Source organism: Mauremys mutica, chromosome 21 (genome assembly GCF_020497125.1).
Source record: "Mauremys mutica isolate MM-2020 ecotype Southern chromosome 21, ASM2049712v1, whole genome shotgun sequence".
In the NCBI taxonomy this organism is placed as follows: Eukaryota; Metazoa; Chordata; order Testudines; family Geoemydidae; genus Mauremys; species Mauremys mutica.
In genome coordinates, this window is record NC_059092.1 from 11,607,523 (window position 1) to 11,635,472 (window position 27,950).

Sequence of the window (27,950 nt, forward strand, 5' to 3'; positions counted from 1 at the left end):
TAAAAGTCATACAGGGTCCCACATCGAGGTTACGTGCCTGGTCACATAACGTTCTACAACCAGCCATATGTCTGCACGCATTTTATTTCACAGATACATAATTAAAAAAAAAACAACCACCACCATTCGATCACGTAGTCCATCCCCCAGCAATATAAAAATGTTCAGAGTTTTGTCCAGATAAACACAGGCATCCAAATTTTCTAGATTTTTGTCCAGATAAACACAGGCATCCAAATTTTCTAGATTGCAGTCCCTGTCACATTATAACCTGGGTTCTGCTATGACAGTGCTGCAGCTCTAGCCTGCATTTCAAAAATCAAGCACTTAGATTTAAAAGGTGTGCAAAGAACCTATTTAATAGTCATGGGTCCATGTCTCCAAGCAGAACAGAGCTCACAACCAATGCTGAACCTTACATGCAGTTCGAATACTGTCCTTGGGATGAGGTATTGCTTAAACAGCACTGTAAATATACACAGAGCTTTACAAACTAGAAACAGAGAGGCACAGCCTGCACCAAAGAGGCTATATAATGCAATAAAGAGAGAGAACAGCTCAGGTATTGGAGGGGGTGTCTCTGACTCTGTCCTCCCTTCTCCTTTAATCTTCACTGTCTTCTTCTGTTGTGTCATACTGAACAGCCTTGCTCTCATGACCCTGCATAATCTCGTCTCAGCTTCTTCCTGTGCTCTCATGCCCTCTTTTTCCTCTTTCATATGCCACACAATCCTTTCTCCAGCTGCTTCTTACTCTGTGCACACCTTCTTTCATGCTGCTCTCTACAACTGTCCCTCACATCTTGCCTACTAAGCACCCTCTTTCTCCATCACAGATTAAGTAGAAGACTTGAAAGCATTAATCAGAGATCCCCCTTCCCTTACATAGGCAGTCAGTGGAGAAGAGATATACCTGGAGGTATGGCAGAGAATGATACCATGAATAGAGTAGGAGACTACTCTGGTGCAAAAGTGGGTTGCACTCTGTTCTACACATAGGCAGCTCCTTCTGCTTTTTACATTTAACGGAAGGGGGGTAGACTAAGTGCTTGCAAATGGCACGGTCCCAGAGCTGGCAAGCCCAAAGACAGAAAAACTGAAAAAGATGTGGTAGAACATTTGAGAATAAACAGTGGCTTTAATGTATATTAAAAAAAGCGAAGCCATCCAGTTTAGAGCTTACTGGATTTGAGTATGTAAACTCTCTCTGTGTTGCAATGTTAGAACATTCATCCCAGGCTCCTCACAACCAAGTTGTTCTCCCGACAAAGCCCTAGGTACTTTCCAGCTGCCTCTCGGTTGGATGTTTTCATCTGTTGAATGTTTTCATCCATGCCCATCACAAAAATCTATTTTGCCTTTTCTTTATTGAGGTTGCAACTAGTTTTCTTGTTTTTTTTGCTGGCCATCACCGTGGGGTACACGTGGGACTGTCAGACCATGATTCCGGGGCAGCTTGTGGTGATGACAAGCTCCTTCGCTCTGTCAGCCTACAGCCCTGACCAGGGGATAGCCAGGTGGGCACAAATGGGCATGATTTGGGAGATGGCAGTTTCAGTATCCTTGTGATGGGGTGGCTGGGAGCACACCATACAGCAGCAAGTAGGTAAAAACCCTGGCAAGGGCATCACACCTATCTCTGACGCTTCTTTGCGCCTCTCAGGAAACTGCTGCTGATTTATTTTGGGGACTTGAAATCAAAAGAGAGCAAATTGGGTTTAGATCCTCTGTGCTCCTTTAGGATTTTTAATAAGTCTTGAAAAAGATTTTCCCAAAATAAAATGATTTATTTGCCTTTTTTTGGGTAAGATCATAACATCAGCTGCAGCCTGGTGTTGTTTCTTGGGGACTAGAGAGCTAGTGGCTATGACACCGCAAGAAACTGAAAACGGAGCAACTGAGAGTGGAAAGGATTCTGAGGTTCTCAATAACATGTACCTTGCGGGCACTCTTCCACATGTGTTTCATATAGGCATACGTCACTTGGGGATGAACTGTTGGCAATGGGTGATCCAGCTGTCGAGATGGGTCTACTCCCAGGAGTAGTACAAGTGTCTTGTGGGCCAAAGCCTTGAAAGAATGGCAAAGAAAAAACCAGGTTATAACACGCTGACTCTCACCTCTACAGTCCCTTGTTCATAACAGTCTCGTAAAGCGACATTGCTTCTCTGTACTAAGGCGGACATAGGCAGGTCACGTCATGCAGAAAGGGCAGCTGTGCACTGGAACACGTGCAAGACTACACTTCCACTGTATGCCCATGTGAGTTTCATATACAACGTCTGATTTAACAATTCTGCATGGTCACTGTGGAGAAGTAGCCCCAGGTCACACAGTCTCTCCGCGTACCTTGCGTTAGTATTTCATCATTTACACTGACATTCTCAGCATAGAACCCAGCTCACAATAGTTGTCAAACTAGAGGTTATGGATTGAGGCAGAGAACACTGGCTCTGATGCAATTTAGAACAAGCTTCTGTGCTCAAAGGCCACCTGGGACATGGAACAAGTTGTCAGAAAGTAGTAAGCAACTGTATCAATACACAGGGGAGAGGGATGTGGTTTGGTGAAACGTAAGAGTGAACTGTTACCGCTGTTATCTGTATTGAGGGTTATGGAGAGATACACACTCCAGCAGCCTGATTACTATCTCCTGTATTTACAAGGACAGCCGCCTCCTCCCCACAACAGACCATATGTTTTCTCCTGGCCCTAGATGTTATGTTTTCACATCAGTAGCCAATAAAGAGTGGGAATTCTTTGTGGTTTATGTATCTTGTTGGTAATAAATATTATTGCGGTTACTGCCCAAACTAGGAGCGTAACAATGATACTAACAGAACTATCTAGATACGATGGAAAGTGCAAAGTAAGAGCCAAGTATGAATAATACTAACACTATTACATTGAAGTTTTCAGACCCAGCCTGGGAACAGAACTCGGCTGTAAGTCTCTCTTAGGATGACTATTTGCCCCCTGATGACAGTGGGTTTCCCACAATCCTCCGACTCACCAGTCTCCCACTCTTGCCACATAGGCTGGCGTACTTGAGCCAAGTTCTCATGTCCTCGTGGGGGTTGACAACGAGAGACCGGACCATAAGTATTCTCTGCCAGTCCTCTACAATCCGCTGGCAGCCCTGGGAAGAGAAGTGCAGACAGAACCTATTAATGTTTCTTTTCCACTGGGACCATTCCTCCATTCCCTCCACAACCGAAGAGCCTTTCCCCAAGATTAGAGTGACTGCTGTCCCCATACTTCACAGCAGAGAGAGACAGGGCACTAATTGGCTGCATTCTTAACATTGCTATGTGTGAACGAGGGTAAGTCCCTGAGCCTCATACTCAATAGTCAGAACCTCATTAGATGCCAGCTGGTTGCTCCAAGTCTAATGACATTCTCTAATGGAAAAAAGGAGAGAGACCTTTTACAGCAGAAGCAGATCCAAAAGCAGAGCAGTTACTTCTGCACTGTCAAAACAACAACGCAAGGGTTTCACAACGTTTCCGAACCCAGCTTCAAACTTTATTTTTGGTTTCAACAGTGACTAGTTCCAATATCAGAAGGTACAAAAACAAAAAAGTTCTGAAAGTGGCCAAGAGATATTTTTATTATTGCCCTTTTCCTTCCCCTCCTTGTTGCTGGTTTTTACAGACACTGAAGTGATTTAGTTGACACTCTGCCAGAAATTGAATGGCCAGCTGCTAAGCTGCTAGAGCAGTTGTGTCTGGTTACTGTCTACCTGTGCTGAGTGCCACAATAGCTTCAAGTCTGGGACAGGATCTGGCCCTGAAGCTGGAGGGTGTGTCCAGAGAGTTGGGTCTTGTCCACGCTACAAAATTAGGTCGAAGTACAGCCACCACAGTAATTACTGCAGTGGTTCATGTCCACAGTATGCCCCCTCTGTCAGCTCACAGTTGAAGCCTTCTTGCCCTGGGGCTGCCAGGCTCTAGCTGTGAGCCCCAGGGTGGCGAGAAGGGGACCTCCAGTTGTGAGCCCCGCGCGAGGCTGACAGCCACCAGGTGATGTAAGTAACGCAGTGTGTACATCGACCTACACACTACGCCTCTTCGGCGGGGGAGTTATAAGGTTGGCATAGCGGGCGACTTACATTGGTGGGAGCAACGTTGCAGTGTAGACACAGAGTTCGGTAGACGTAAGCTGCCTTACACAGACCTAATTCTGTAGTGTAGACCCAGCTTCGGATGCAAAATTGTGGGTGGTGGTGCACGTATCTGATTGCTACTGGCCACCCACTGGGGCTTGGGCTGACTGGGTTGATCAAGTTCTTTAAGAGTGGGATAAATAAGTCTTTAAGAGGCCTCTTAACTTTAGAACTGACTTAGACTTAATCCATCCCAGAGATCTATGGTAGACTGTGCCCACTGGAGACTAGCACAACTTTGTGACAGCAAGGGATTCTATCTGGACGCAGCAGCAGAAATCTGCTGCTTTGCAGGCAAGTCAAATGCTCAATCAGCACGTGATCTTGAAGGGAAAATCTCATACCAAGGGAAAAAGAAGGTCTTCTCATCTCTGATTAAATAGCTAAGTACCCCACTGACTTTTCAAAACTGGGTGCACGCAAATTAGACAGAAAAACCTGTTCCATGCAGCCCTCCCTAATGCCCAAATCAACCTTCCACCAAATCATCTAACAGGCATTTTATAATTATTATTAAAACACTATAAAATGTACAAGAACTGTATGTACTGTTTTCAGGACCATAAACAGCTGTACTCATAGGCATTACTCTCCCCATCTCACTCAGCCTCTCCTCTCCAGAGGAATGTTCTCAGCTTTTCCAGACAAGAATGCAGTTTGGAAGCAAAAAGCATTGTCACAGCTCCCTAAATAGCTGAAATGTTCACAGTAGCAACAGGTAAACACCCTTCAGTGTGGGGGCCCGTACAGCAGTGAGAGAATTCTCTCTCCAGATGGAACACTGAAGTCCAATGCAGTTTATACACTTCATTCTGACTATAATTTTTCCCCCTGCAAGGAACGCCTCTGTGGACAGTGCTAGAAGGTACTGCATATGTTACTTCATGTACAGGTCCTCCCTCTCACAGAAAAGCTCCCTCCAGAAAGGGTACCCACTCAAATTATTTAGGTGGTCTTAAGTCCTGAGACGTGTCTTGGGCTTATGCTCTCTAGGCAAAAGATGCATTAGCTTTCCAGTGGAATTGGTGAAAGCTCCATTGCTTGAGGCACTTAAAAAAGTGGACAGGACAAATCAATGGAGACTAGTAGGGGAAAAATCTTGCACTGCCAGGTGCGGTGGATAAGGTGACCTAAAATGCTAGGAAATTTCTATTAGAGAGACAAGGTGAGTGAGGTAATATCCCAGCAATGGATATTACCTCATTCACCTTGTCTATCTAACATACTGGGACCAACATGGCTGCAACACCACTACATACAGGACATTTCTATGACTCTTTGCACACTGATGCAGCGTCCTGTTTCTCAGTATTACTCATTCCAATCATTCCATCATGAATATTCATTTATATTTAACATGCAGACATGCAAATGAAAGAAGAGGAGCTGAGAAGTGTAGCACCCTAGCACCCACAAGCTAGACAGAACATTTGTACAAGCGGCCCTGCAGGTTTCACTAAAACCTCTACTCCACTCAGATCTCTTTAGAACCTGCTTTGGAAGAGGCAAATTTGAAAGATCCTGTGGCAGGCTTTAAAATGAGCACGTACACCATTGGGGTGGCCCAGAGGCATTAAATACATGTTGAGAACTTGCGTAGGACACTTCTGTAAAGAAGAGAGAAAGCAAGTTGTTGTGCACACGCCAATGGAGGAGGAGGGAGACAGGGCCTGATTGTCAGAAGCACTGAGCACTCACAACTCTAACAGACATCAATGGGAGCTGTGGGTGCGCACTGCGTGAGCGCCCATACCACTGGCAGAAGGAATACAGAGGTTTATAGCAGATTTACCTGCAGTCGCTCCCACCATATCTGGCGGATGATCTCACGTCGTTCTGGTACAAGTTTATACTGGATAACCTCTTCCAGCTCTGATAGCATCTGGCAGGATACCATAGCCTGAATGAAACAATCACATTCCATCCCAATCAATGCACAGTGAGTCCATGACTAAAGATCAGCACTTGGCCTCAAAACCTTGGGTTTATCTACTGACCAAAAGGGAAAAAACAAGCCTTTCAGGTATCTTGATAATCCACTGGCTTCTAGGTTTCCTCAAACTGCTGTAACAAAACCCCCAATTCTGATTTGTGGAGGGAACTGCAGGGAATTTCATCTCCATCTTCACTTGAGCCTGAGCCTCCCACACAATGCTTCTAAACTTTAATCTTAAGGATGACTTTCCACTGGGGTATGAAGAAGTGAAAGCTGAGCTTTTCCACACGGAGACCGAACTAACCACAAAACTTGACCGGGGCAGAGATAAGGGTTGGTAGTGGGGTACTGAGTCAGACACATTTTGCTCACTCTGCTTTTCAACGGATTCAGACCCTTTTCTAAAAAGCCACAATCCCCATATACAAGAGCCACTTAGTTTGTGGGTCCGTGTGGCCTGCACAGGCCTTTATATTTGATATACAAATATAGACAGGAAGCCCTGAGCTTATATAAATAACCTAAACTAACATGGAGGCTGCAGGTCAGATACTCACCCCATAGGCCCGACTGTAACTCTCTCCTGCCATGGCTGTCAGCTCAGCATCTAGCAGGTCTCTGGCCTTGTCAATGCACTGAAACAGAAGTTCAGATTTCAGTGTTGTGCCTTGTCCAAAGACAGTGACAGTTCACACTAACACTCAACTGTCCACTCTCAACTCTCCCACAAGGAAGGTTGGAGCCACCCCAAACTCCACTAGGCACCAGAAAAGGAGAGTCACCTATAGGGAGAATTAGCTCTAAAATGGAAACTAACAGAAAACTGGAGAAAGCAATGGTGAGTATGGGGAAAAAATTGGGACTTGCATTTATAGTCTAAACGTGGGTCCTGTCCATGGAAGTTTGGATTTGCTAAAGTCCCTCATACATAGACTGCGTCACCAGTGTTTGCCGTGCTTTGAGCCCAGCGTCCTTGCAAAGCCCAACTGTAACACTGAGTAAGGGATGGAAGAGTTGGGATTTTGGTAATAACTGTGAAACAACCAATTACAGAAAAGCCTCAGGAGCTTTGGTTCTTTGATAACGTGCAGTTACTAAGGCCACGTCTACATTTACAAGCTTACAGTGGCACAGCTGTACCACTGTAACAACACTTGTGTAGCCGCATTCTGCTGATGGGAGAGAGCTCTCCCAGTGACATCATAAAGCCAGCTCAACAAGCGGCAGTAGCTATGTTGGGAGAACATCTTTTGCCGATAGCAACGTGCACACAAGTGTTTATGGCAGCAAAACTTGTCTCACTCAGGAAGGTGGTTTTTTCACACTCCTGAGCAACCAAAGTTTTGTTGACATAAGTGCTAGTGTAGACATGGCCTTAGGGCTGGTCCACACTAAGAATCGGGGTCGAACTAGGGTACGCAAATTCAGCTACGTGAATAGCGTAGCTGAATTCGAAGTACCCTAGTTCGAACTACTCACCCGTCCAGACGCCGCGGAATCGAAGTCCGCGGCTCCAAGGTCGACTCCGCCACCGCCTTTTGCAGTGGTGGAGTACCGGAGTTCGAACTATCGCTTCCGGAGTTCGAACTATCGTGTCCAGATTAGACGCGATAGTTTGAACTCCGAGAAGTCGAACTCACCGCGTCGACCCGGCTCGTAAGTGTAGACTAGCCCTTAGATGGACTTCACAGTTCTACATGCCCCAGTAACTTCTTACGACTGTTATAGACCCTGCAAACCCCACGTCTCTCAGTACAAATAAGACACTCTGAATGCATGAAACAAGGTCCTGCTCTGGTGCCATTCATTATATAGTCTCACATCTGTAACTTTCTCCTTTCAAAATGTTAAAGGTTAATTACAAACCCTAGTCCATTAAACACTCAGCTCATTTTTTTGTGCATATCACTCAAGATATGCACATGTTCTGCCAGGGCAGATTGGATCACTCCTTTATCTAATTCTGTAAGTCAGCACAGAATTCTGAGAAATCCTACACAAGTTTTCTTGGAAAGTAATCAACATGTTTCACGCCTGCAAAGGGATGACGTTCCCCATGAATTATGTCAGGCAAAGATGCCCTCAGACTAACAGGGCTCTGTTCAGCAGACTCTTTCCTTCCCTTCATGCCTAGTCTCTATCTAAGGGTACAGCTACACTACAATCAGAGTTGCGGCTGCAGGATGTGCAGACATAGCCAAGCTAGCTTTGATCTATCTAGCTCAAACAACAATAGCAGGGAAGTCACAGCAGCACGGTGGCAGAATGGGTTGCGTAACCCCACCTAGGTCGTGCTGCCAGTTTCACTGCTATCGTTATTGGAGCTAGCTAGGGCAAAACTAGATTATGTATGTCTCCACTTGCTGCAGTCCCACCTCATATTGCAGTGTAGATGTACCCTCGGGATTACAAAGACTCCTCACTGCTGCAAGGAAGATCGGGTACAGGAGATGCACCAGAAGGTAAAGATGGGCCATGCACCTAAACCAAAAAGTATGCATCCGTTGCAGCATCTGGCATTTGTTAACATTACTCTGAAAAGACTTGGCAAACCCAAGAATGCACAGACTGACAAGGAGATACTGTTATTCACGTCTCTAGCCATCAGCACCCTTCACTGAACGCTGTCTTGTGCAGAATCATTTCCCAGACAGGATGTGTCCCATGACTTCCCTCCACCCACCAAGAGGACACAATAGAACAGAAACCTGAGTACAACTAGACAACTCTTGGGCTAATGTGTCTCTATACAGCGAGTGCGGTATTCATGGAAACACACAACAAACTGAGCCGTTTCAACTTGAGAAACGTTATTGGCAGTTTCATGAGTTATGACTAACTGCTTTCAAACCGGCTCCATTGCTGCATGGAAGGACACACAATCCTTTATTTATAGAAGCAAAGTCATGAAGGAAGATACTCACTTGTTGAGCCAATGAGAAGAGGTCTTGATGCAGTGCCAGCACGGCCCTGTAGAAGGCACCGTCATGGGTGTCCCTTGGGATCATGCAAGTATATTCCTCCATGCTATCCCACTGACCTGCAGAGACACGGACACACTGGCTGATGCCATAGCCCTCTCTGACACAGTGCTAGAACTAGACTCCAGTGTTAAGCACGGAGTACAGTGGTTAGAGTCACAGTGCTATTGGATCCCGGCCAAGTGACTAATTTGGAGTCCAAAAGCACCATGTGAGGTTTCATATACTGCTGCTACTTTAAAGTAGCTGCCTTGGGATGGCTGAAGGAACTACAGAAAAACTCAGTTATCTGAAATCCCGCATTATCCAAAACTCACTTATATTCCCCCTGCCCCCATGTAGCATTTGCATTGAAAAGCTTGAACCAACTTGATGTTCTCCTTTTATATAGCTAAAGAGGATTCTACTCCAACAAGTGGCACAGAGCAGGCCAGGTGGGCACTCTTATTTACCCTAGCCCGTAACACCAGAAAAAAAATAGTTCAGGAAATTAAAAAGGCAACAAATCTAAAAGATGAAAAGGATTTTTTTTTACTGCAATTAATCTGAGGGACCTGCTACTCCAGGATCCTGTTGATCAGCCTAGCAAACTTTTTAATGTATTCATGTATATGAATAAGAGTACCATCTACATTACACCAACAAGGAAAAATTACAAGAGCTATCAGCTCTGCTTCAAGGAATGAATTGATCAGAAGCTATTTCTCCCGCTGTGTAGCATTACACAAACAGAGATATCACAGGGGTTCTAAGACTTCCTCTGAAGCATCTGGCACTGGTTACAACTGGAGACAGGCCATTGGATTAGATGGGCCACCAGGCTCTTCCACGAAGGCAGTATTTATGTTGAGAGCTAGAGGCGACTGCTTTAGGGGCTTCGCATTAATGAAATAGAGGACCCACTTGTGGCATAATGCTCCATGTATTTTTCTATACGGGCATCAAGTAGTGCAGTTGCTTTACATGGATAATTTTTCACTTCTCTCCCAGTGAAAACACCGACATCAAAGCAAGCACTACAGTAATCTGTCTTCAGAAGGGACAACCGACTTCATGAACAGGTTCAGCAAACTAACGTGGGTGGTTTTACAAGGCAAGGTTTCATTTTGGTAGGCAAAGTTATCGTATTCTTTGTGATAAAAACAGCTGCAACATTAACATTGGGCTCTTGCAGAGGAAATATTTTTGGGAACCTTTGGCTGCATTTTGGGGTTTCATAAAAGAGGAAGATTACTCTCATTGGATGGAGCTAGGCAGACAGCAGGCATGTGCTATGCAAGCTATCCCCACCTCTTTCCACTGACGCATCTCAAACAGGACCTATTTACGGAACTGTTCCACTCAGGGGGTTCTCGTGTGATAACATCCTGTCAAAATAGTTAAGGAATGGATGGCTTTGCAGTCTGTGAACAACAGAAAACCTAATGAAATCACATCATGCTCATTTCATGTACAAACTAAATTAGATTTGAAACTTACGAACCTAAGAACATAAGAATGGCCATACCGGGTCAGACCCAGTATCCTGTCTTCTGACAGGTGCTCCAGAGGGAATGAACAGAACAGGCAATCATCAAGTGATCCATCCCCTGTTGCTCATTCCCAGTTTCGGGCAAACAGAGGCTAGGGACACGATCCCTGCCCATCCTGGCTAAGCACCATTGATGGACCCATCCTCCATGAATTTATCTAGTTCTTTTTTGAACCCTGTTATAGTCAGCAGAGGTCAAAGGGTACTATATTAATCCATCTGTTTATTATTATTCCGCCCTCAAAAGGTACCTCTTCATTACCTAAGAGTGCATTGGCAGCTTTTGCATAGAAGATTTCATTGTGGGCTTGAACATTAAATGACCTTCATTATTCATATGCATCTGATGAAGTGGGTTCTAGCCCACGAAAGCTTAAGCCCAAATAAATGTGTTGGTCTCTAAGGTGCCACAAGGACTCCTTGTTGTTTTTATTATTTCATGTAACCCTATTAATAAGCTTGCCCCTGCTCTATATGTTTTCTCTTATCTTGTGATTCAGACTTCTTAAAAGATGTAAATTACACCCCTGAACTCATTCCTGAATTGCTGTCTTACACCATCCCTCAAGCACAGCTGGAAGGCGTACGTTACCTAAGCCCCAAGCAGCAGCAGCCGCCATCCTAGCCATCTTGGCTTGAGTTTCATCGTTTACCAGCGTCCACTTTTCACAGCACTGCTGATGAAGCTGCCCCCTGGAAGGAATAATTCACAGTTTCAGGTTAGTGAAAACCGCCTCAATGGGTTTTGCTTTGTGTGACAGCCACCCTCCAAGGTGTCCCTTGTCCTGAGGTTTCAAAGAAGTTCTAAATGCCCCTTGTTTTAAGCAGGCGGGTCATGTTTTCTGGGTTTAATGTAATACCCTGTTCTAGGATGGCGCTGACAGCTCAGTTTTTAAAATGTTTTAATAGCTTCTAGGGAATAAGAACAATCTTACACCTAGAGTTTTTACTGGCCTACCCCCATCAACCCTCTTTTACAGAGAGGAGAAGAAGGGGGTTTACCGCTTCCCTTTTGGCAAGTCCACAGACATAATGTGGTTTGGTCAATGAGGAGTTTGGGGGGACGGATAGCTCAGTGGTTTGAGCATTAGCCTGCTAAACCCAGAGTTGTGAGTTCAGTCCTTGAGGGGGCCACTTAGGGATCTGGGGCAAAATCAGTACTTGGTCCTGCTAGTGAAGGCAGGGGGCTGGACTTGATGACCTTTCAAGGTCCCTTCCAGTTCTAGGAGATAGGATATCTCCATTAATTTATTTATTTAGCCTCAGAACAGCTCAAGAACATCTAATCTAAACCAGTGAAAAATTATTTTAAAAACGGAGCTGTCAGTTTCAGCCTAGAAAAGGGTATTACATTAAATCCAGAATTCATAGTGCACATGCTTAAAGCAAGGGACATTTAGCACTTCTTTGGAAACCTCAGTAAAAAGGACACCTATGATGAATGGGTTCTGCACAGTTCCTGCCTCCTGGCTTTGTTAAACACACTTTGGATAAACACACTATGGGGTCTGCATGCTTCAAAAAGTGCAGCTACACAATCACAGTTACAGCAAATAAGGGTGAGGACTTGTCTCGATGGGTTCTCAAAGGGGACTCTCTAATCTTCACCTCTAGTAGAGGGGAACCTCCAAGATGCTTTCATCGACCTTGAATGTGTTGTTGATCACACCAATTATTCTGGGTATTGCAAGTTTAGTATTTCTCAGCCTGGAAAGTCTGTAGCAGCAAAGCAGCTGTTAACTATGAGGGAGACCAACTTGCCTTCTCATTGCTAGTCCCTAGTCCCAGTGAGGAAGATGAATCAGTCAACACAAAAAATGGATGAGTTGCCACAGGCAAGACAGTCATACTGACAGCTTAATGGTCCAGGAAAAAACAGCAGCAGCAGTGAATCAGTATCCAATATGAGCTAATACAAAAGCGTGGCTCTTGCAGACATAATTATACCAGGAGACAAGTGGCTAGGCCTGCCTTGGCTGCACTTTCAAACGCTCACTGCACAGCATGCTGAGAATGACAGCATGGTGCAGCATCAATTCCAGAGGAACCGTCAGTTACTGTCAAGCAGAAACAAGCAGCACAAATAGTTCAGCACTACACCAGAAGACAGACAGCAGCCCAAGTTGACTAAGGCACTAAATCCTCAACCTTGGGATTGTGACATTAATGTCAGCGGGAAGGAGCTGGCTGCACGACTGTGGCACTGCTGGGTTATATGAAATATTCACTTTGTTTGATAGCGACATAAGTGTGTTTTATGTAGAGAGCGCGCTAACTTCATTCATGGATATGGGAGCATTCTTTTCGGTAATTAGGAGCATAATTCTTAGGGTGACCAGATGCCCCGATTTTATAGGGACAGTCCTGATTTTTGGGTCTTATATAGGCTCCTATTACCCTCCACCCTGTCTCGATTTTTCACATTTGCTGTCTGGTCACCCTAGTAATTCTGCAGTGGCATACACTGCCAGCCTTGTGAAACCAACTCCCTGGATATTTTGCCACAGGAAAAAAGTCTGTTTACCTTTTTCTTTGCCATAAGACCATTAACTTCTGCATTCTGACTGCATTCAGATTCAGACCTTAATGTTGTACTGATGCAGGGTTTTGCTTTTAAAGATGTAAATGTACAAGCTACAGCTATATTTACATTTCAAATCAGATACTGAAAGAGTCAATTCAATTTCAACTTTCCATCTGAGTTCTGGAGTTGGTGTCTATCCTGCATAGGTTGATTTATCACAAATATCCGACATCAAGAAAGGCAGGAAAATGCTCCCTGCTGTGTTAATTATTTTATTTCAACCAAAAAACCCCCAAACACCCCCAGGTTGTTGCTAAGTCCTTAGACCACCTCTTGTCCTGCAGTTCAGCTTTGTGTGTATCCCTCAGATAGATGGCTACGGTCGCATGTCTAGGTAGGAAAGAAGATGGCTATGGAGAGACATGATATATAGTATCCATTTGGAAGATTAGCCCTCCAAACTCCTTGGTCTCTTCCCTGTTACATCTGCTGGAGTCTCTCTAAAGGAAGCCCTATCAGGACAAAAAGGATAAAAGCTCCCTCTTTGATGCAGAAATAGTGCCCTGTTGCTTCCTTCCCAGCAGACCTTGTGAAGTTAAAAGAAACTTAGCTGCAAGCTGCACTGTTTAGGAGAAATCTTACTAAATAGAACCAGAAGTGTACAGCCAGGAAAGAAGAAGATGGGCAATAGGAGCTGTTCTAAATACACTATGATTTTATATACTGTTCTTTAGTAAGGAAATAAAACAAAGCAGTGAGCTGTTAAACTCACACAGCCAAAGGCAATCACATGATGCGCCTCAAACTTCTCTGGACTTTTATCTGATACTAAAAAACTACCAACTGTGGAGGTGTTGCAATATCTCTCTGCATCTTGCTTCGGTGTAGCCAGTTACACAGAAGAGAATCATTTTTTATTCTGGAGAACTAGCTCTTGGAATGACCTGGCTCCTATTACATCCTCTCCAAAAACACTGTTTCCTCCCATATCTCTCCAGCACTAAAGTCTTCAAATATTGCGTCTGACTTCCTTCCCGCACCCCCTTGTCAAAACAGCAACAGTAAGGGGAGCGTTACTTAAGCAGCCATGTAAAATGTAATCATAGGACAGAATGGCTGGGATTCCAGTAACACTGCCTGCATATCAAATGGGCTGCAGGGCATTTCCTGTGCTGTCAGGACACCCAGTACACATATCGAACATTATCTGGACAGAGGGTTAGTCTCTTGTACATCAGGAAAGGGTTGAATGCAAGTCAGAACACTGGGATTACCTCCCTTCCTGCAGAATATGCCAACAGACACAGGCGTTTATAGCTCCTATAGAAAAACAAAATCTTTCAGAATAAATCTCTCCCAAATGTAGGGAAGCAGAAGATTAATCAGAAAGGATGATTTCTACAGGAGAGAGAAATCCCATCAATCCCTGGTGGGAACTGCCTACTCCTTGCAAGGACAAATAAGAGACTGTCCACCGGGAAGCTCCATTCTTCCTGCTGCAAAAACTCAGGAAGCAGGAGGAGGTAGAAAAATGCTGTTTGGATGTTGGACTTCTCGGGCAGCCGAGCACAATTTCCAGGCAGCTCAGTTTATGCAGCAGTACAATGACCTCAATGGAGAGGAATCTTCTTCCTGTGCGCCATCACACAGGTTCCTGTCAGGACCCATCCGCACACAGGCCTAGTGACATGAGAAGCTCAGCAGAGAGGCAGGATGTGCACAGATTTGCTGTGCCTGGAGGCAGAACTGCACACTACAGTGCACAGGACCTGTCTTCTCTGATTAGCCTCTTGATTCAAGGTGAGCACGGGGAACACCCCACAATCTGCAAGTTCTAAATCATTAATGGGTCTCTCTCTGGTGGAAACAAACTCCGATGTCGTGATCTATGTGCCAAAGACATGGACATCATGTGGTTTCCATCCGCGAATGCCAAAAGAGACAAAAACTAATAAAATGCTCACAACAGTCAAGATAAGAAACTCAGACATCTGCAGCAGACTTGGTGAAAGGGATTTAAAATGAATAATTTATCTGGCATAATCTCATTCAGATTGCTACCGGGAAGTAGGCAACATTGTTGACACTTGCACAAAAAAGTCCACGCATTCCAGACAGGCATGTGAATAATGCTGAATAGGCCAAGTAAAGCTAAATGAGTCATCATGGAAGGATCTCACTTTTTGATGGCAGTTTTGAACCACGCTGCCTCGTTATGTGTTCCCAGAACTCCTCTCTATTAATATTATCTCTTGCTACTAAAGGTGGAACAGAACTGATCAGCTGCACGTCCCCTTTCAGGTGGAACTTGGCTAATCAGATGGCTCCACCCTAAAAGGCTCAGACAGGGATGTCCAACACCTGCAACGAGGTGCTGCCTTGATGTGTAGGGTGAGCAGCAACTTGATATCTTCTAAAAGTTAGGAAAGTACAAATAAATGGTAATTCAAGGAATTCACCTGATGGGTAGCACGAATGGCATAATTCACCAGGCAAATAGTAAGCCGATTTCAGAAATAACTTGCCACATTTCTGGAGCAAAATGAAACAGAGAAATAGCAAAACAGGAGGAGGCTGGGTCTGAGATCAACTGAAATAGGAAAAACTGTTTGAGCTCAATAGACTTTTCTGGATTCTCAATTCTCCTCTTACCATTCTCCGAGTGCTTCCAGGCAACGCATACGTCCCAGCATCAGCTCAGGATCATCCTTGTTTGTGTCCATCTTCTTGTCATAGGCCACAAGGGCATCCTCCCACTCATGGAGCTTCTCATACCAGGTAGCTTGGATTTCCTGTAGGGTGGCGACAGATCAGAAGAAGAAACAGTGCTCTCTCTCTCTCTCTCTCACCCGCCCCCCTCCCATGACAGCTACTGTAGCTTTTTCTGGAACATGGCTCTTTTGGGTAATGTTGATCGCCAATTTGGCTCCTGAACCACCGAGGTCTGAGAATCACTGATTTAGATGCATGATTATACAGGAGAGTTTCCATCTCCCAGTTAGTTGGACTGAACCTATTTTGCATACATAAATTATTGAAATTACATGCCATTATGTTTATTGCGGTTGGTAAATTGAGATCCAATTTCTTACTTGCTGGGGAAAGGCAAGAAGTGCAGGTACTGAATATATACTCAGCAGCAGCAGTCCCAGATAACTGAGAATTTTGCATACATGGAGCCCACTATGATGTCTGCACATCCACTATCTCACCGTGGCTAGTCCAGATTTGCTAACAGTACCAGGAGGAACTGGATACAGGATATTTATCAGCAAACCTAGCTGCAGGGATCTAAATAGGCATGTCTATGGGTGGTTAAAGTGCTTACAGAGAATTCCTAACAAGACCACCAAAGACATTCAGTCTCTGGTTTGCAGGTTCCAACTTAAAATGTTTCCTCTGCCCTTAAAGATTCAAGCTTGCTAATTCTCAGAGAAGTCGAATTAGTTGTTTGTCCAGTTCTGCTCGTTACACTCAGCCTTTTGTCCATGTTGGATATCAGCACAAACTCTGCTCTGACAGATGGAAGCTCACTTTGTGCTAGTGAGACAGCTGTAATCCTGTGTACCTGACAAACATGCAAGACAGGAGCTAAATGCATTAGGTATGTCACAGGGATGAATTCCAGATTTTCCTCCCATTGATTTCTACTGAAATACTAATATGAATAGTTTGGGGAGTGGGCAGAGGGGATCTATACCTCAAAGATACCCATCTGTCATTATTCCATATGGATGAATTTAAGCAAGGAGAGCAGCACTGTACAAGAATGAGGCAGCTAACCACAAAATCTACAACTGTGCAGAATGGGTTGGTGCTGGGCCATTTCGCAGCAGGGGAAGATTCTTGAGTGATGGTCTGGTCCTAACCCCTACCTTAAGGGGAAAGATTGTGGTATGCAGCACAGGCTATAGAAATAAACCAACTGGTGATCATTATCTACTGCACAAACCTTTCTTCAACCTCTTGTTTCTTTATGGATTTTAATTTTCAGGAAATAAAAGTCTGCTTTGAATTCCTTGAGATTTTTTCCACACCGGATTCCCTGCCAATGTTCTTTTCTGCTCAGCCCTTGGCAGCTCTTGTTCTGGCATACGCCAAAAATTGATTTTTTTTTTTTTTTAACATCCATGTGGGCTGTTGGTAGCATAAACTAGCCACTGCACTTCAGTGTCCTCCACGTGAGACACTAATGCCTGTGCCTTGCCCTAGTTCGCTGTCGGTCTCCAGCTCGCAACCGACTGCTTCAAAACCCATTAAAGAGCAAGAGGGAACCTTTTCTCTAGATTTATATGATTAACGAGAGCTCATCTGAAATGTTCTCTTCACTCCCTCCCACCCCTAATCTCGAGCACTCAGGCCCACCCAATTCTTTCTAGAGATTTCGGCTACAATGACATAATAGAATAAGGCAACCTGGGGGAGAGGGATAGCTCAGTGGTTTGAGCATTGGTCTGCTAAACCCAGGGTTGTGAGTTCAATCCTTGAGGTGGCCTTTTAGGGATTTGGGGATTGGTCCTGCTTTGAGCAGGGGGTTGGACTAGATGATCTCCTGAGGTCCCTTCCAACCCTAATAATCTGTGATTCTGTGACTCTGCTCCCTCCACAAAGCAGATACTTCAGAAAGCAACAACAGCTGTTGGGACATTCTAAAAATCAGTTCTCTTCCTATACAGAGCCCCTTTTCCAATCTAGGGCCAAACTTTACATAGCACCTCTAAAAGCGTTCGACCTGAATCAATCCCATCACTGCTGTGCTTACACCTGACCTGTATCCACATTCCCAATAGTCCCCACTAGAAGGGGCTGTTTAAAAGGGGAACATTGTCCATTGCATTCTGCTGCCGCCTCCCCTTTTGTCAAGAAAGTTGCCTTTCAGACTCCTTCCTCTGTACCAGATCAGAATGGGTGGAGGGGAGATTCCTGAATGCAAGTGAAGAGGAATGTGTGTGTCAGTCAAACTGACTGACTGAGCTGCCATTTTGAAGGGCCATTACCAAGATGTACCAGCTATCGAGTAAGCTCTTGTGCTCACTTGCGTGAAGGGAGGGTTAGAGATACAACCCTTATTAAAATCTATCTAGGTACATATGGGGCCCTGTCATTGCAGTAGCTGAGTGCCTACCAAAAATGTAACAATAGGAACAACAATAATATATCTATCTCCATTCCGTCAAAGGAACAGACATCCAAATAAAATGGCTTGTTACTCAGAGTTCCTGAGTACCCACAATTCCCACAGATGTCAATGGTACCTCTTGGTAATGGCCCTTCAAAATGGCAGCTCAATCAGTCAGTCAGTTTGACTCACACACACACACACACACACACTCTCTCTCTCTCTCTCCCCCCCCCCTCCTCTCTTCACTTGCATTCAGGAATCTCCCCTCCACCCATTCTGATCTGGTACAGAGGAAGGAGTCTGAAAGATGGGTTCTTCTAAAAGTCAGGTCACTTATGTAGGTGCCTAAGTGTGGATTTAAGTGCCTAATTTTAGGCACACAAGCTTGACCATTTTGGCTTTAGCCCCCACCCTGTAGGTTAGCAGTCTTGAATTTAGCCATTAGATCAAGCCCACCTACAGAGACTTGGGGGATTAGTTCAGAAGGGGGCTTCCCCTGCTGCCTTTGCCTGGGTAAGTACTTTCATTGGTTACCTGGCCAGGGAGCTGAGTCCACAGCACCCGCACCCACAAGCATCACCTGAATCACCTATACTTCCACAGCCGTGAAAAAACTTTGAACGCTGTAAATGCGGCTAGGAGAGTAAATCCCTTCTCTGTGGGACGTGCATACTCCCACCGTTCTCCTTTTTATGAGGAGCACTTGAAAAAAAACACGTGAGCCAGAATAGGCCAGTATTTCTGTCCAAGAGCTTCGCAGTGAGATTGTACTGCACTAATTCAGTACACTAGACAGCAGCTGACTCTCCCTTCCTCTTCCTCTGTGCTGCACAATCATGTCTGCAGTCAACCACAGACCTGGTAGATAACCTCTGTTTTCTACTCCATCACTTCTGGCATTTCATTAAAACGTGTCAGGACAAGCAGAGAGAGAGAGAGAGAACCTCAGGCTGCTCTTCAGAGGTTCATTATGCTTTAAAGCACAACCCATGAGAGTTGAAGGACTGTTCTCCTGCCCACACCCCCTCCTCAGCAACGAAAGAGTGAGCAGCACTGTTCAGAGTAGTCACGACAGGCGAGACTCTATGTTGGTTATAAAACATGTGGAAAAGTGAATGTGATGCTTTTATAATAGCACCCTTCAAACAGTGATTTACTTACAGGGAAGCAGCCAAGGAAATTCTCCCTGTAAACATTCCATAGTTCCCAACTACAAGTAGGTTTCCTGCCTAACCTTCCGGGTTGTTATAACTTTCTGGAGCTGGCCTTATCCTTTGATAAATATATTACAATCATGTTATTTACCTTGGTCTGGAGCTTTGAGACTTACACATGGCTTCCCTTGCTCTAGGAATTTCACAGATTCATACAGTTTAAGGCAGAGGGACCATTAGATCATCTAGTCTGACTTCCTGTATAATACAGGCCATTCAATTTCACCCAGTTACCCTTGTATTGAGCCCAATCATTTTCACAAACATACTGCTGCATCCTAACAGTTCCAAAGTGCTTGGCACGTTATAAGCAGGTTTTAACAAAATGGTATCACTTCACCTGCCACTGAAATATAGCCACCTTTGGACTGGAACACAGCAGCTGATTAACAAGGTGTGGCAACACTAAATGAGTATTTAGGACAGGGAGGGAATTAAAATTGCATATTGAAGGAGTCACATTTACAGGGACAGGAGCTAAAGGTATTTTACAGTGAAGAGCAGAAATATGACAGAATGGGTGTATGCCCACAGGGGAAACACTGAAAACATCGAGACGCTTTGGAACAGGATGAGCCAAGCATCTAGACAGAGACTCACCAGCTCCCCAAAGTGCTTCATGGCATACTCAAGCACCCCAGCAGCTGCCTCGGGCTGCTGCAGCTTATTGTTAATGCTAGAAAGGAAAAGGAGAGAAAAAGAACATTTAGCATAGTCACTGATGTTTGGGGACCAGCATAAAATTTTCCCCAACTTTGAGAACAAACTGTGTCAGTTATAACTATTGATGAAACACCACCCCTGCTTTTTTTTTTTTTAATTCAAAAGCTTCTTGAGTTGCTGAAAATAACAGGGATTGGACTGTGCAAGAGACACATTAACACCACATACACAAGCCAGACAACAGCACAAACAATATACACAGTCTCAAGGTCCCTTACACAAGTGGCGATTGTATAACATTGCTGATTCTAAAGAGCAGCCTACATAGAGGGGAGGAGGACAGTTGGCAACTGTTGATGAGCTAACATTTTCTCCTGTATTCTTGAAGTACATCCTCTCAAGACTCAGAAATTCATATAGCTCCACAGAATTCAGGCTCTCTGCTCACACAATGGGGCTGCACTGATTGAGAATGGCTGCAATAATTCCATCATTCCCTCCTTTCTCTGCAGAAGTTCCATTATCTCGTTTCTCCATGCAACTCGTAGGCTGAGACCCTATCTCCCACTCCAGCAGCAGGCCTGGAGAAGAGGAGACTAACTGCTCCCCTTCCTCAAGAAAGAATGGAAACTGAATCAACTCATGACCCCAGGGCTTCCGCATCAGCTAGGAGCTTAAGACTGGTCCTGGATTGCAGAGCTCTGAATTGCATTGATTACATGCAAGGTATTGGCAGTTCTCAGCAGGCCAGATGGCATCTATGAACCCCAATGAATAAGACCGTGACTTGCAGGTTTAAGTCTTCATGGCTGCCTTCATAGAACCATTTGTGGAACTGTCACACAACTAACCATGGGCCACTGTTTTGGCTTGTAAAGGTCAAGAGATTGTAGCGAGCAGTGTTTGAAAAATTTATTTTGACATTTTTAATGAATTTCTCTGTAATTGATATGAGGCCTGACTAAAATAGGTAAAACCAGCTAAAAACAAATGGACAGAAAATACCTAAAGATTCATATGGCACTACCTGAAAACATGCTGGTGACCTCTGGGATGGCTGGTGTGCACAAGGGCTTACTGTAGGGGGTTTATCAGAGGACATCTCAGTGCAGGCTCTTTTAGCTGTAGCTATGCGCTCGTGGTTGTAACTAACCTTCTGGATTCAGTGTAGGAAAAGATCCAGATCACAGGGTTGCATACCTTCTCGCATTTTCAAATTACAGTTAGAGAATCCCAGAAGTATACGCGTCCCCCAGTAATACCAGAGTGTAACTGACTATAACCACATGGCGATTGTGCCATAAAATGCATTGCAATAAAATTGGAGTTAGCAGATTATAGCAACCACGGGAGGGAGGGAGGGGAGGGGAGGGGAAAAACCGATTTTCCAGTCTCTGTTGCTGCCTATATTCAGAACTGGGAAGTGTATTTAAAATGACTTGTCCTCCCCCGTTGTCCAAGGTAACTGCCCACATTTTAAATTCTGGTGCTGTCTTTTTAGCTACCGATTGCTCAGTTTTCCATGGTAGAGGAAGTTGACTGAAGCCAGAAACAAAAGGAAAGCCTGCAGAGACCTAAAGCCAGTGCTGGTGCTCACAGCTGCCACCTCCATGTGGGACGCTGGATGAAGACAGCTGCTCAACTGCAGTGTTTTCACTAATGGCGAAACTCAACCAAATCCCCATTCAATGAACAAGAGGAGACAGAAGCACAAGGAATATAGTTGTGTGCATTTTTTATATAAAAAATAAATTTACAAATCAATGTGGCCTTGGCTTGGTGTGGCAAGGCTAGGATATCGCTGAGTGAATGTGATTACAAATGCACCTCTGGAGGAAAGCCTGCTCCATCTGTAAAGAATCACTGCTATGAATGCTGGAAAGGACTTCTGGTTTTTTGCTTCATTTAGTTCCCAGGCCACCAGTTTTCCCCCTGTTGCCACTAGATTTAGGGATTCAAATGAGATTTAGCGTAGTGATCAGCAAGAGACTTAAGCACAACTCATGTTTCTGCTTGCGTATTCCATTTCTTCATTTTAATTTCCTCTTATTTACTCTGTCTTAAGCTAAGACTTCCTCTCTGGCCCTTTTCCTCTGATCTTCCTTCACATATGCAAGACCCTTGTGCCATCAAGCACCAGCTGCAGACATTCAGAGCTCCCAAGTGACTGCTGACTTTAAAACAGGCAAAGAAAGAAAGAAAGAAACAAACAAAACCCAGGACCACCAACCCCTTTGAAGAATTGGATTAGAGATATGTACCAAATAATAATTTGCTCCATGGGAACAGAGAAGAAATAATTTTATCATGTATGCACCCTAACGTACGGGTTTTGGTGCTAGCCTGTCAAATAGGCTTGTGCCATTGCAAATATGCCCACCCTATTTTCAACTCCATGGCTTCTGTAAGCCCTTGTCCATCTTCTTTTCATTCACAGACTTTCAAGAGTTCCCATAGGAGTGGTTCTCTTGCAAGCCATGGAAGCTGCGAAGTCTCAGCACTCAGCGAGATCAGGCTTGGGGAGAAGAACATAATACCTACTTTGAGCATAATTTACATTCAAGCTTCCTCCAGCCCTCTCACTTAAACACTACAGTAAACAAGCTAGTCAATGCAAAACTGCCTTAGCCCTTCCTCGTGTGTGGCAGGAACAGCACTGGCCCTAAATAAGCCAAGCCAGTAACCACTTGGAGCCTCTTCTCTTTTGGAGCCCTGTTATCCACAGTCTGCAGTTCAGGGGTTGTCCTTTCTTCTCTGGCTGTCGGATTGGAAGGAAAAGCAACTCCACTGACATCTGTCTTGGGGACGGACTGGGGCCCCAGGCTTGCTAGGAACCCTACAAATCATAAATCGTACCGATGGCACCTCATGACATCGAACTAACTAAAGGGGAAGAAAGGAAACAACCCGAGTCAGATTCTGGTCATTCAACTGACAGCTAATCCTGGCAGCTAGAATTCTTCATGCTTAAACCTTTACCAGCAAACACTCATCTCACCAACATGGTCACAGAACTTCCATAATGGAGGTGGTTGGGAATGACTAGAATTGCCAATTCAGAGTAAAGATGGTTCCAAGTAGTACAGTGTCATACACATTTATGCAGTGCTTTTAAAGCCAGTGTCCAAGCCCGTTAGAAGCATCAATTCTCACCACATGCCATCAGGTACCTAGGTGGCAGATCAGGAAATAGCGGCACAGACACAGCAAATTTTTCATCTCTTTTACCAACAGAAGAACTAATTTCAAAGACCAAAGCCATCGCCAGCCTCTCTCAGTGCTTCATGTCTCTCCCACTAATGATTGTTTTTTCCCTTCAATTACAACACCCCTGGAAATACACATGTGTAATGAGAATACCGAGAGAGCCTTCAGCTGAAGTGGCATTGTTCACACTAGCTGAGCTAAGAAGGCATGGGGTGACAAAGAAATGTTTCAGTAGCCTTCTTAGTGGTATAATAATGTTATTCTCGAAATTTCTTTGTGGGGAACGATGGGCTTGTGACTAAACCACCGGGCTAAGAATCTGGAGGTCTGGGTTCCAGCTCTGCTTTTCCTGCCTTCATCTATAACCCTGGACCCTACATAATCTAGCCTCAGTCTTTTTGCCACTGATATCAAACCAGTGCATCTATTTTGTACATAAAGTCCATGATCAAAACACAGATCCCCTGCAGTCAGATCGGACGAGCTCCTTTATTGTATTGTATTATTGAAGTCCAGGTGTTCCCAATGGCTCTTTAGTAGTTAATATCCACGTCTTCCCAGGTCTAAGTACAATTTAGAGTTTCATTGTCCATGCATGTAGCCTACTTACATCACAACCCTTAATCTGGCTGCATCATGTAAAGCATCTTGTTTCCTACACAATGAGAACTCTGTGCACCCTATGGAGCACACGGAACCCATCTATAAGGATACATGGGACTCTCTTCAGCCAGGCCAGACTGTGGCATGAACAGTCTAGCCTTGTGACGCTGACTCAGGAACACTACAAGAGCCGTGAAAAAGACGGGGCCTGGAATGTTTTGTGCTGTTGCATACTTGAGGGGAGAAGAACCCTTTTCCTAACCCCCACATTTCCAAAACGCCATTCATGGGCACCAGAGAGAAACAGGTGCCAACTTAATTCATGCTGCTCTACAGAGACCCAGCTCTGTGTCTCAGAGATAACCAATAGTGGTGCTTTATCCCCTGCCCTAGCACAGGAGGAAACCGGAAAACCAGGCTGGCTCCTGTTTTTTTTGTTTTTGTTTTTTAAATCCACTACAAAGCCGTCTCCTGTGGGGCTTCTGGATGCCTAAATGGTCCAAGACCCTCCCTTCCCGCTACAGTGATTTGAAAGAGAAACACGCAACGTAAAGCACTTGAGACAGACATTCTGGTACCATGAATGAGACTGTCACCCACCAATTGAAGTCAGTGCAAGGCAAGGGATGGGAGATATAATCCTATACTTTAAAGAATCCAGAGAGGCACAAATATCTGGGAAAGGACTCCCGGGTTCTTTTCTTGACAGTCAGCGACTTCCACTATGGCCGAGGGCAAGTCAGAATGTGTCAGTTAAACGATCTGTAAAAACAGAGATCATGAGACTTAACCTGCCTCACAGGTGTGTCGTGAGGCTTACTGAATTAATGGCTATGAAATGCTCCGGGTGCTTTGCAAAAAGACACCAGCAGAAGTGTGAAATATTAGTATAACGTTGTCCCGGGCTCCTGATTTAGTTCTCTCACCCTGAACTCTTTCCAGCCTGGTTAAGTTAGACCAAGCTTCCTCAATACATTTCAGATATCCAAGGAGCACACCAGATGGAGTAAAATGCATACCGGCCTAGTGAAGATGAGCTCAAAATGCACTAAGCTGAATCAGACACTATTGGGCTCCATATGCACAGCCAACCTGTTCCATTCTATGCCTCTGAAGAAGTGAGCTGTAGCCCACGAAAGCTTATGCTGAAATAAATTTGTTAGTCTCTACGGTGCCACAAGTACTCCTGTTCTTTTCCCCAGAATTAGTCACCCAGGCAGGACCGGTTAGGACTACACCTGCGTCTCAGGCCTGGTCTACACTAGGCGTTTAAATCGGTTTTAGGAGCCTAAAACCGATTTAACGCCACAACCGTCCACACTAGGAGGCACCTTATATCGATTTTAATGGCTCTTTAAATCGGTTTCTGTACTCCTGCCCGACGAGAGGAGTAGCGCTAATATCGGTATTAACATATCGGAATAGGGTTAGTGTGGCCGCAATCGACGGTATTGGCCTCCGGGAGCTATCCCACAGTGCACCACTGACCGCTCTGGACAGCATTCTCAACTCGGATGCACTGGCCAGGTAGACAGGAAAAGCCCCGCGAACTTTTGAAATTCATTTCCTGCTTCCCCAGCGTGGAGAGCTCATCATCACAGGTGACCACGCACAGCTCATCAGCACAGTTAACAATGCAGTCTCCTGAGAATCGAAAAAGAGCCCCAGCATGGACCGCTCGGGAGGTAATGGATCTGATCGCTATATGGGGAGAGGATTCAGTGCTAACAGAACTGCGTTCCAAAAGACGAAATGAAAAAGTATTTGAAAGAATTTCTAAGTCTATGACGGATAAAGGCCACAGCAGGGACTCCGTGCAGTGCAGAGTGAAAGTTAAGGAGCTCAGACAAGCCTACCAGAAAACCAAAGAAGCAAACGGAAGGTCCGGGGCAGGTCGAAAAACATGCCGCTTCTATGCTGAGCTGCATGCAATTTTAGGGGGCTGCACCACAAGTACCCCACCCCTGACCGTGGATTCCGAGGTGGGGGTTGTAATCTCTGCCATGTCAGACGGGGAAGATGAAGATGAAGAAGAGGAGGAAGACCTCGCAGAGAGCACACAGCACTCCGTGACCCCCAGCAGCCAGGAGCTTTTTATCACCCTGACGGAATTACCCTGCTCCCAGCCCTCACAAGCAACTATTCCAGAGAATGACGCCATGGAAGGGAGCTCTGGTGAGTGTACCTTTGCAAATAGCAAACAGTGTTTTTTAAGCAAGCCTTTTTTAATGATTGATTTGCCCTGAGGACTTGGGACGCATTCACAGACAGTATAGTTACTTAGAAAAGTTTGTTAACATGTCCGGGGATTGAGAGGAAATCCTCCAGGGACATCTCGATGAAGCGCTCCTGTAGGTACTCCAGAAGCCTTTGCAGAAGGTTTCTGGGCAAAGCATCCTTGTTCCGCCCACCATGGTAGGACACTTTACCATGCCATGCATGTAGCAAGTAATCAGGTATCATTGCGTGGCAAAGCATAGCGGCGTATGGTCCCGGTGACTGCTGGCATTCAAGAAGCATGCGCTCTTTATCTTGTTCTGTTATCCTCAGCAAAGTGATATCGTTCAGGATAACCTGGTTAGAAATCAGGAATTTAAGTAAGGGGGGGTGGCCATTTTTCTACTGGGTTCGTGGAATGCAGCAGCTTAAAAAAAACACTTTCCTGCACGTAGCGAAGCGGGGGGAGGGGAGGAGTGAAATGCCGATGATCTTTTCTGTTTGGTCACCGGCGAGGCGATCTTCCCCAAGCTACCGGACAAGCAGTGGGTGGGGGGGAGGGGGAAGGTTGTTGATTAGCAGGGAGCTAGCGTGGTATTAGCCATGCGTTGGGGGGGGAGGGGTAAATCACTGAGACAGTGGCTTACCATGGCCGCATGCAAGCTGAATCCTGATGCCTGGACCTGTGTCTGAGATCTGTAACCCAAGAGTTGCAAGCAGGCACTATTAAGATGAAAAATGCGACCTTGTAGGGAAATCACATGTGCTATGTAAGGTGAATAGTGCTTTTCACTGTGAAAGAGTATAACCATTGTTCTGTAAAATGTATCTTTCTAAATATTTATCTCCCTCATGCAGCTGCAAATATTTCAAGCGTCCCTCCTCCATCCCAAAGGCTAGCACAGATAAGGCGGAGGAAAAAGAAGACGCGAGATGAGATGTTCTCGGATATTATGGAAGTTACACGCAATGAAAGAGCTCATCTGAATGAGTGGAAGGACGTGGTTTCAAATTACAGGAAAGAGGCCAGTGAACGTGAGGACAGGAGGGATGAACGTGAGGACAGGAGGGACAACCGAGATGAGAGGTGGCGGCAGGAAGACCGGCAGGAAAATCAGCGGTGGCGGCAGGAAGATCAGCGGTGGCGGGATGCAACTCTGGGGCTGCTGCGTGATCAAACTGACATGCTCCGGCGTCTTGTGGAGCTTCAGGAACGGCAGCAGGATCACAGAGTGCCGCTGCAGCCCCTGTATAACCACCCTCCCCCCTCCCCATGTTCCTTAGCCTCCTCACCCAGACGTGTAAGAACGCGTGGGGGGAGGCTCCGTGCACCCGCCCACTCCACCCCCGTGGACAGCCCAACCAGAAGGATGTCGTTACTCTGAATTTTATTTTTTTAATGGCCTTCTCCATCCCTCCTTTCCTCCTCCCAAAGCACACCCTTACTTCTCTCCCTCTTTTTATAATGAATCAATAAAGAATTCATGCTTTTTAAATGAGTGACTTTATTTGCATAAGTAAGCTGTACTCGAAGGGGGAGGGGGAGTTGCTTACAGGGACTGAGTCAATCAAGGGGGTTGGGTGTTCATCAACAAACACAGCAGTCACACTGTACCCTGGCCATTGATGAAGCTCGTTTTCAAAGCTTCTCTGATGCGCACCGCTTCCTGGTGTGCTCTTCTAATCTCCCTGGTGTCTGGCTGCGCGTAATCAGCGGCCAGGTGATTTGCCTCAGCCTCCCACCCCGCCATAAAGGTCTCCCCCTTACTCTCACAGAGATTGTGGAGA

The 27,950-nt window shown here is 45.2% G+C and overlaps 1 protein-coding gene across 2 annotated transcripts in view; it reads right to left on the minus strand.

The window, feature by feature from the left end:
* The window catches only part of MTOR (mechanistic target of rapamycin kinase), a 104,779-nt gene that overhangs the window by 21,405 nt on the left and 55,424 nt on the right, over nucleotides 1-27,950 (minus strand). For both annotated transcript variants that reach the window (XM_044996177.1, XM_044996176.1), the window contains 8 exons: nucleotides 20,073-20,148; nucleotides 15,789-15,928; nucleotides 11,205-11,305; nucleotides 9,025-9,140; nucleotides 6,658-6,735; nucleotides 5,957-6,064; nucleotides 3,013-3,138; nucleotides 1,938-2,069 (listed from right to left, as the gene is read on the minus strand). In XM_044996177.1, coding sequence (XP_044852112.1) covers nucleotides 1,938-2,069; nucleotides 3,013-3,138; nucleotides 5,957-6,064; nucleotides 6,658-6,735; nucleotides 9,025-9,140; nucleotides 11,205-11,305; nucleotides 15,789-15,928; nucleotides 20,073-20,148 — 877 coding nt within the window. The remainder of the gene's footprint in view (nucleotides 1-1,937; nucleotides 2,070-3,012; nucleotides 3,139-5,956; nucleotides 6,065-6,657; nucleotides 6,736-9,024; nucleotides 9,141-11,204; nucleotides 11,306-15,788; nucleotides 15,929-20,072; nucleotides 20,149-27,950) is intronic.